This window comes from Buceros rhinoceros, unplaced genomic scaffold (genome assembly GCF_000710305.1).
Source record: "Buceros rhinoceros silvestris isolate BGI_N320 unplaced genomic scaffold, ASM71030v1 scaffold7590, whole genome shotgun sequence".
In the NCBI taxonomy this organism is placed as follows: domain Eukaryota; kingdom Metazoa; phylum Chordata; class Aves; order Bucerotiformes; family Bucerotidae; genus Buceros; species Buceros rhinoceros.
In genome coordinates, this window is record NW_010387837.1 from 68,344 (window position 1) to 77,665 (window position 9,322).

Here is a 9,322-nt window from a genome sequence, read left to right on the forward strand (position 1 = left end):
GATGGGACACATGCTTAGTAGTTCCGCTGGATGGAGGCCAGTGTGTACCACACCTTGCAGGCTGACTCTCCAGGTAACAGAGAGGGAATGTCTATGTGGAGTCGGTGGTCAGAAAGGATGAAACAGAAACCACAAGCCACAAGGCTCACTAGAAGCCCAGGGAGGACTAATTTTACTATAAATACGACAGGAAGGGTTGAATTTGTGAGATGTATTGCCTCTGCTGCAGATGAAAGGAAGCTAAGAAAGATACTTCCTGCAATTACTGATACAGGATTAAATGCTCCAGAGAAAGAAAAGAACACAAGAAACAGAAAAATGTGTCTAGCCCTATGAAGAAAACGAAACAAATGCCAGAAACAGCCTGTGAAAATATGCAAGCTTGCCACCACCACATCAAATTATATCAATGGTTGCACGGTGTTGGAAATTTCTGCAGAATTTCCACTTTGAAACCCATTTTTTCAAGAAACAATTGGCCAAAATCTATGTTAATATATTAAACAATATTCCATCACTAAAAAACCCCCACAGCATCATGCAAAGATTATTAAGATTGCATGGTAAAGCATTAAAGTCAAGGAACAGTATTGTAGGTTCCTTGTGAATCTTTAATCTTTCCACACTCGGTTGTGTGTATCATAGCACCGTTTTAATGAGATAACTTTATGTGGCCTGACACCCCGAGGGACACTAAACAGCATTTTATTCCACAGCAGTCTTCAACAGTCAGTAGAGACTGCTTACTGCCAGAAACACTGTGAAAAGAGAAAAGAAACGGAATTCACACCCCTACAGTTTGCAGAGACAGCGGCGTAACTCTATGCATGATATCTGGATTCTCAGTATCAGAATCACTAATGCATCTTTATCTTGAATAATGTGGTGTGTTTAATTAATGTTTATAGATTTGTGACAGAATAGCTCATCAAAGGGAGTGGAGCTCAGATGAAAAGTAAAAGATTTAAATCCATTAGGATACATTATTTGCTTTAAAATTACCTGGTATCCACTTGGAATAGGAAAATCAATCTCACTCTAGAGTTTACATTCTTCCTCATATTTGTCCTTCCAATTTAGCTTGGAAGTGCAGAAATGTAACGCGTACCTGCGGAGGAGGGTGGGATTGCGTGCAGCTTGCTATGGGATCCATTTTAAGTGGGAAGCAGGCTGACCAGTTAGATGCTGGAGGGGATGGGGCTGCAGGGTAACAAAGCTGGCCTTTCCAGCCCTGAGGAACTGCACCTTGCCTGAAGACTCAGAGGTCTAGGTCAGTTTAGGGCTTCATGTCAACCTTGGAGCAGATCGTGAAGCAGCACAGAAACACCTTGTCAGTCAGTCAGTCATGCTGCCTCAGGGCTGCAGCGGGTGAACTTTTACCCACCACTATTTTCATTTTAGAAGCCGCTTCAACTGATCATCTCAATTCTCCACTTTATCCATGGGTACTGCTGAAGTGGTTTATTTCACTAAAGATCTATATTAAGCCATATGAGTTATTTGATCTCAGAATCATCTTAAACATTTGAAATGCTTTAGCACAGGGAAAATATAAATGAGATGCAGCATGTGCCAGGTTCTTGTCCAGGTTCTTGTCGAGACCTGGAGAGTCCAAGCCTTCACCTCTTGCTTATACGGCAAATGGTGTGAAGGGAGCAAACCTGATTGCCTGGAGCTGCATCAGCTTCCCAGAAGAGCAGCTCCGTTTGTTCACCTTTCCTAAGCTGTATGCAACATCTCACGTGAGGCCATTACAGGAGAACTCCTCCCTGCAGTGACTCGAAAATGACGTCCCCTCTTGCATCGCTCTTTCAGCTCACTGTCACAGCAGAACGGGGAGCCCCGAGGTACAGGCTTTCTATTCTACCATTGCTTTTGGCTGTCAAAATTTTACACATATAAAATTTTACAAACTAGAGTTTGTCATTTAAAATTTTATACCTAGGTGTCTGTGACTCATAATTTCCACACTGGCTTCCAGGATGGAGGAGGAAACACTGAGAAGGTGTAACACTAACGACTTGGCTCTCTCTTCTGCAGTTCTGTTCAAAGATCTGCCCCTACATGAGGTGCTATTTAGAGCTCCCTCTTCTGAAAGCTTGAGCCATTAGAACAACATAATTTGTCATTGACAGAAATCCAAGAAACAAAGGCTGACTTCTAGCTCGAGGTTTCAAGTAATGCTAATTTTTGAAGCAATTAAGCGAAGTTACAATTACACCAGCTTCGGGTTCTCTTCAGACTTTTAAATAACAAATACTCAGGCTGCAACCTTAAAGAAAGAGACATGGCTTCATTGAAATAATTTGCTTTGCTTTGTCTGATCTACATTTTTCAACCAAGTATTAAGCCTCGTATGCACTAAGAAATGCAAGTACAACAGCCTCCTGCAGCTTGCCTTAACAACATGTGTGCCCCTGAAACGTTAACATAGCCATCTCACCTCTCTATAAAACCTTCAAATATATGTGAAAGAGGTATTTCAGTGCAGATACTTGGGACAGAAAAAGTTGAAGGAAGGAGGAGAAAAGGAGCACAGAGAATTCAGAGCAAGGACAGAGATGTGAAGACCATATTCAGGGTAACAGAAGCGCAGTTGGGGAATGCCAGCCTAATTCACAGAGGATCCCTTCTTTCCAATACGCATGCCCCAGTGCCATGCACACGCTTCCAAGAAACACTGGGAAAAAAAGATAATAGTGGAGAAAAAAAAAAAAGAGAAGAAGGCTCTGTTCTTTTAAAAAACTCACATGAGGACAGCTGCTGACTGGAATGCACTGTTTCTTGCGACACTCTGTCTTGCCTTTCACACAAGCACAGATGGTGCAGTTCACAGAGGACCACATCTCTCCATCCTGCAAGAGGGAACATGATATAGTATCAGCTGGGGTGGCAACAGGAAGCTATTTCAGCTATGTATCATTGCACAAGAAAGGATGACTTTCCTTGTTGGCATTGTGTCATTGTTTAGTCTAAAATATTTTGAGGTGTCTGTCCATGGCCAGTCAGATTGAAGACAAAGATCAAATGCAGCAGGATCTTCTTCCCTTTGGCCCTCTAGGTCAGAAATTAACTTTTCCAAGGCTAACCATATCACATTTGATTTTTTGTCAGTGCCCTGATCATTTGCATTGTTTTCTCCCCTCTACGTCTCTCAGATGTGATCACACCTACCACAAATTTTCATTTCAGCTCCCATAATTAGAAAAACCTGATTCACTGGGTTGAGTGACATCTTTAAGTTGTTGCACGTGAAAGTATTTGATTAAGATGTCAGCATATAGTGAATTTATTCCCAGATGCAGCATCATTTTGACTTAGGGCAGGAATGGTCGAATAATGAATTCTAATTTAGATTACTTACAGCACTCACGCAGACACTTGATCTGCTAAACATCTGAAAATGTTTAGAAAAGATACAGTGCTGAATTTCTCAAATGCAAAGCAGGTAGGACAGTCTATGTGTGGCTCGTAAAGTATGAGGTGCAGAGCAAAATATGCCTCATGGTCTCATCCCCGCATACTTGAGAAGGATGGCTTGTGGAACTGCCCTGGCTCCTTTTTATACAGAGTTGCTTTTGCCAAGCGTGGTTCCTAAAACATTCTGTCTCAACCACTTGCAGTCTTGTGCTAGCCCGCTTAGAGCCAAAATGTGTGTGTTTTCTGTTTACAGGGCTGCTGTGAAGGAAGGGTGAGGATAGACCTGACAGGAACAGGCAGTCCAACCAGACAGCTGCGAACAATTACATGCCCACCTCAACATGATGCTCTGAGCAGAGAGCAAAACAGACTCACTCTGCCGTGCCGAGGAGCCTCACTTACTCCGCACAGCAGGCTTGGTCAAAGGCTGCCTCCCCCCTCTCTTTTCTTTCCAGGCCCTGTTAGGACTGCCTGGTGTTCCTGATGCAGCACTTGTTCTTGTGGGCCTCTAATGACCACCCTCCAAGCATCTGCTAAGATACCAGAACATATCACAGCTGACTGCACGCAGCTACCCCGGGTTTTTTTGTCTCACAGCTGGTCTTGCACAGGAGTGCGAAACCACATTTGCTGTGCCCGTTCTGCCTGTGTTAGACCATTAACTTCAAGAGAGCGATGCTGGATTTACCTTTTTGCACACGAGGCCAGAAATGGGTGTAATGTGTTGTTATTTTTTCTTACTTCATATAATACTCAGTAATATAATAAAAACTCCACAAGAAGCAGAATATTTTAGTTGGGTGCCTAAGAAGCAGGCATTTGTTCCTGAAGCACAATAGCGCCAGTGTGAAAGTGCCAATCAGATGGAGTATAGTCTCCGCGTACAGTAGGTTCACATGTAATTTCCAGAATAAACACTTCGGCTATGTACACAAAAGATGGAATAAATGGGAAGCAATTCTGGCTGGGCACACCATGTATTCACAAAGGATTTAACATTTGATCTGATTCAAGGGTCTCTTAATTCACAGATGGCCAATGAGGTGACAGAATCTTTTCCTGACACAGTGTGAAAAAAAAGCCGCGCCACTTGGAAAAACAAACAGGGTCTCTGGAACAGCAGAAGTGTTCTGCAGGGAATCCCTTGTGATCTGAAAACACAGGGTGAGAGTGCAGTAGGTAACAGTTATTACGGCTATCCCAATATAAGATGTCAGGGGTGCTGTCCTTAGCAGAGACGTGAAATGCAGTAAATCAAGATGAGGAACTTTCAGCCAAGACGAATTTCACAAAGCTCCTGTTGGCTCAGCTACGGAGGAGGCTCTGGCTCAGCAGATAAAGCCTACATACCACTCAGAATATCTCCTCCATGAATACCAGTGTTTGTCTGGGGAAGCAGAGCACTACTGTCTCTTACTAGAAATGCACTACTTGACATGAAGCAGCAGCTTGAATATCTGAGTATGGAGAGGGAGATAACATGTTACATCAAAGCGGAACTAATACACTGCTGTGTAATAGCAGAATTTACACAAACTCATTAAAAAATAGCAGACGGCAAATTTTGCAAAGCTTTGCGTCGGAGTTGTTCCATCATCAGCCAGGACAGTGAGGATGCTGCTAAAAAACAAGCCACATACTAAAACTCATGCTGTTTCAGCGGCATCTGTTCTTGAGCCACACCTGAAACTTTACCTGGAAGATCTTATTGCCAAACTTGCACACTTTCACTTCCTCAGGAGGGATATATGAGACACACTCCTTGCAGCAGTGGTCTTTGTTTTTATTGCATTCACCAGGAAGCAAGCACCTCTTCTTACATATCACTGTCGAATCCTAGGTAAAAGGACCAAAGGAAATCGTGAAATCCTCACTCAGATGTTTGTACTCCTGTATGTCCTTACTGTAACATTTCTGCTTACTGCATCCACCCAAGCTACAGCCCAACTGCTTTGAATAGGTCAGCTCTGAGAAAACAAAAATTATTTACTGCATTAAGAGAATCTTTCATTGTCTGTGAAGCTAAAGCCCAGCTTGTACTTCTGCTGGTCTGCAAAATCTTACACGTTTGGTAGCACTTTCATTTTTTTGCCTAGGTGCAAAAGTGCAAGTGGTCACAGTCCTGGAGGAGAAACGAAAAAGAGGAACTAAAAGGACAAATGACTGCCCTTCAGAAAAGGTGTGGTGACTCACCATTTAGGAACTCCTCTTCCACTGTAGTGCAAACTTAAAGAGGATCATGTAATCTGAGAAACTTCATTTTGCATCACACAGAGTCAGGCTGCGGCAGTCAGTAACTTTTTAAACTTCCCTAGCACAATTGCAAGTGCTCTTCAGATCAGATTCTCTGGGACCACACAAGATGCCAAAGAGAACGGTAGTAGCAGGGCTTACAGTTCCACAGCCCTACAAGCCAGGCAACCAGCAGCACACGGTAACAAGGCTCTGTGGACTTACCTTGCAGGTACACGTTGTGCAGTTGTCATAAATAAATGAGGACCCATTATCATACACGTTGCTGTGAAAGAGGCAGCTTCCAAATGGGAGGTCAAACACTTTCCTCTGTCCTGAATATAAATAAACAGTAACAGAAACAGAATGGGGTTGAAAAGATGCCATATTGTCAACAAAAATAGTAGGGCTTATTGTCAGCAGACCAGATTCATGTGCAATGTGCAATGTTCATTTGCTATGTGTTTCCATTTCGGTGCGAAAAAAATATGTACTTTTAACAGTTCACTGTTCTTCTAGCACACATTCATCTGTACAAATTCTACCGTGGGAGGGAATATAAATATGATTTATGGCATGTTTATACTGGAAAAAGTCTTTCTTCTTCTCATCATAAAGCGCACAGTGCAGCTAAAGGAATAAAAAGCAAGCAATGCAGACTCTTAGGGTAGGTACAACTAGCTTAAACAGTCTTTAATCCAATGCAATAACTTATCAAATAAAGCAGCCTTAACTGGTTTTAGCATATCTACCTCAGGGCTTCACAGCAGGCACACTAAATCAGCTTAGCGACACTGATGCAAAAAAATTGTAGGTGTTGTTTGGTCTTATTAAGATAGCTTGGTGTACCATGTTCACACAAGGATGCAAGAAGTATAGACATCTGCATCACTTACGAGCAGAATGAGGCCACACAAGGTACTTAGTTTCCAATACCCATAAAATATTTGGTTTTCATGAGAGCAACAGAGTAAGGCAGGGTTTAGAGCACTATATAGGGAAAGCAACAGCAATATCAAATCCTCCCTGAAGTTCTGCAAGAGCTTCCGGATCGAAGTTGCAACACTCTTTGAGGTTCTGCAAGCTTCTCGTAGTCCTCAGCTTCTTTCCTAGTAGGTTATCTTAAACAAGTGACCATTATGATACATAGACATGAGCTTTTCACAAGAACACTATACTTATCTTCCTGGTTTTGAATACCTTCCCCAGTGTACTTTTGGTGACAGTCCACTAATAAGTTCTTTTATGAGTAGCTGCCAGTCTCCTGGCTTATCTTTTCTGAAATCTGATGTTAAATAGGCATCAGTTCCGAGGCAGGGAATGGCCACGATAAGCATGTACAAGAAGTCACTACGTACCAAGCCAGTACTTCATATCTCAAACCACCAGGTCTTGGCTCACTGTAATTCTTTCTCTTTTCAATAATTCTTGATGGATGTAAAACCGCTTAAAAGAAAATGGTTCCATTTTCCTCAGAGGTGTGAGTGAACAAAAGGATAAGCATACAGCAAAATCCATTGGATTAGCCTTGAGTTCTTACAAATCTAATGTTAAAATAACTATTAAAAAAAGTTAAGAAATAATTGCTATTGTTCAGTTAGACACATTTTAAACACCTCACTCTGGCAAATTAGCCACCCTGGACTAATCTGTGCTTGTATAACCAGTCTTCCTTTCACCAAATGTCATCTTTCTGTAAAGGCTTAATTTCTCTTGCAGGACTGACGTACGAAATCAGCTGAGGACGCTCAGTAGCCCTAAAAGGAAGTGCGCTACATCTATGCACCACTTCTGGGCAAAGCCTGGCCATAACCCCGTCTGTAACAACACTTCTGCTGTTCTGTGCGGGGCCAGGACTTCAATCACATAACTTATGTCGACAAGCGAACAAAAGTCCATCTCTCCCTCACACCCTTTTGCCATGCCTTGCAAACCACCCAGTGCAAATCCGGGTGGCCAACCCTGTTCAAATAGTCGGTAAGAAACCACTGACAAAGGAGCTACCACTTTAAAAGATGTGGTGGTGGTGGAGATATTGGCTTAATGGTCGGCTTTGCTGGCTCATAACCACTAGTTAAACTAATAATTCAAGTCCCAGTAGAGTCCACAGCATTCTTCTAAGCTATATATGCTGAGCATCAGGAATCCAATTGCAGGGAGGTCCTCCACATGATACTTTAAAAGCCAAGCCTCAGCATCCCTGAAATCGCTTCTCTCTGCCAACTGCCATGCAGTGGGCCACACACCCCTTGGCTCTACCTCTGCTCCAAAGCTTCCAACACTTCCCTGTGAATAGATATTATCTATTCACAGGTACATGACATGCTTTAGAGTGAAGATCACACAAAATGAAAATCTTTATTATTAGTGAATTCATTTACCGGCATTTATAAGAGGGGAAAAAAGAATCTATAGAAAATTCCCCATGATGTAGACAAAAATTAAAACTGGGTTTTGAATGCCTTGATCAGTGAGTGGAAGGATCTGGGAAATGCATGGGGTGGAGAGGACAAGGGGAGCTTAGAGAAGGAAAGGAAAAATGTCCTCAGCCAAAACAGAAGCTCAGCGTTTGGACTGTTCTCCTCTCCATTTCATTTCTCTACTGTATGACTCTCTGGTGCTCTGGTTAAATGTTCCAAGTAGATATTTATCTGTAGCACTTCTCAATTAGCAAATAAATAAATAAATTTGGGTTGCTTCACGCAGTCAAAAATGTTAAGTATTATAAGAATCTGGCTTGGGCCTCCAAGGCCAGGCCTCTCTGTGCCTCTAACCTAGTCCTGGAAACAGACTCTGAATAATAATAAAGATATGGTCAAAATGACAAAAAGTTTCTGTTGAGGACCTGGGAGTTAGCAGCTTTGAATATTTTCCCAACGTAGTTATAACCTCAAAGACCAAATTAAAGCTAATATACTTGGTAGGCTGTAAGTGCTTCTTGTTTACGAAATAGGGACACACATGCTGAGGGACGTTAACCTGTGGCAGCTTTGGACACGATAAGTGCAAAATAAGGACTCTCAAAAGTCACTGCCATCCTTGGCACGACTTGGAAGAACTAGCCCTTCTTAGAGGGCTCTGATTTACTCCTTTAAAATGTTTTGGAAAGACATAATTAAAAATATTCCTGGAGGAAAATGTGATTCCTCCTTAAGAAGGCAACCATGCGGTAGACTCCTGGGTCCCTGGCCTCTCTGACTACAGCTTCTAAGAATGCAATTTCAGTCCAGAAATTTCCTCCGACCTGCTTTTCCTCAAAACCAAGAATGCAAATGCATATTAAATAAAAATATGAGTGGGCGAGATCTTTTTCTTGTGGCAAACTCCAACAAAACATTTCCTCCCGCCTCAACCTCCTTTGTAAAATATGTAATGAAGGTGGCAAACATCTCTATATTTGTCTCTCTAAGCAAGCCAACTGGTCTCTGCTCAAAAGCTCTTCTCCTGCTGCTTGCTTAGTACCACCCACCACGACCCTCCATGCTGACCCTCAGTACCTCTTTAAACTTGTAGATTATAAATTCCACTGAGCAATACTGTCTCCTTCACTTTCCAAAATTGACCAGTATCATGAAACACTGGTATAAAAGATGCTACACAGAAACGTATCATATTAATTACAAAATTCCCAGGAAAAAAACCCACTCACCTAAGCATTTGGGGCAACACT

General features: G+C 42.2%; 1 protein-coding gene across 1 annotated transcript in view; it reads right to left on the bottom strand.

Annotated features, from left to right (window-relative positions):
- BMPER (BMP binding endothelial regulator) overlaps positions 1-9,322 on the bottom strand; it is a gene marked incomplete at its 5' end in the record, with an annotated part of 71,687 nt that overhangs the window by 62,186 nt on the left and 179 nt on the right. Inside the window, 4 exons of the mRNA XM_010136473.1 lie at positions 2,751-2,855; positions 5,116-5,256; positions 5,878-5,987; positions 9,302-9,322. The exon at positions 9,302-9,322 is cut by the window's right edge and continues 8 nt beyond it. Coding sequence (XP_010134775.1) covers positions 2,751-2,855; positions 5,116-5,256; positions 5,878-5,987; positions 9,302-9,322 — 377 coding nt within the window. The remainder of the gene's footprint in view (positions 1-2,750; positions 2,856-5,115; positions 5,257-5,877; positions 5,988-9,301) is intronic.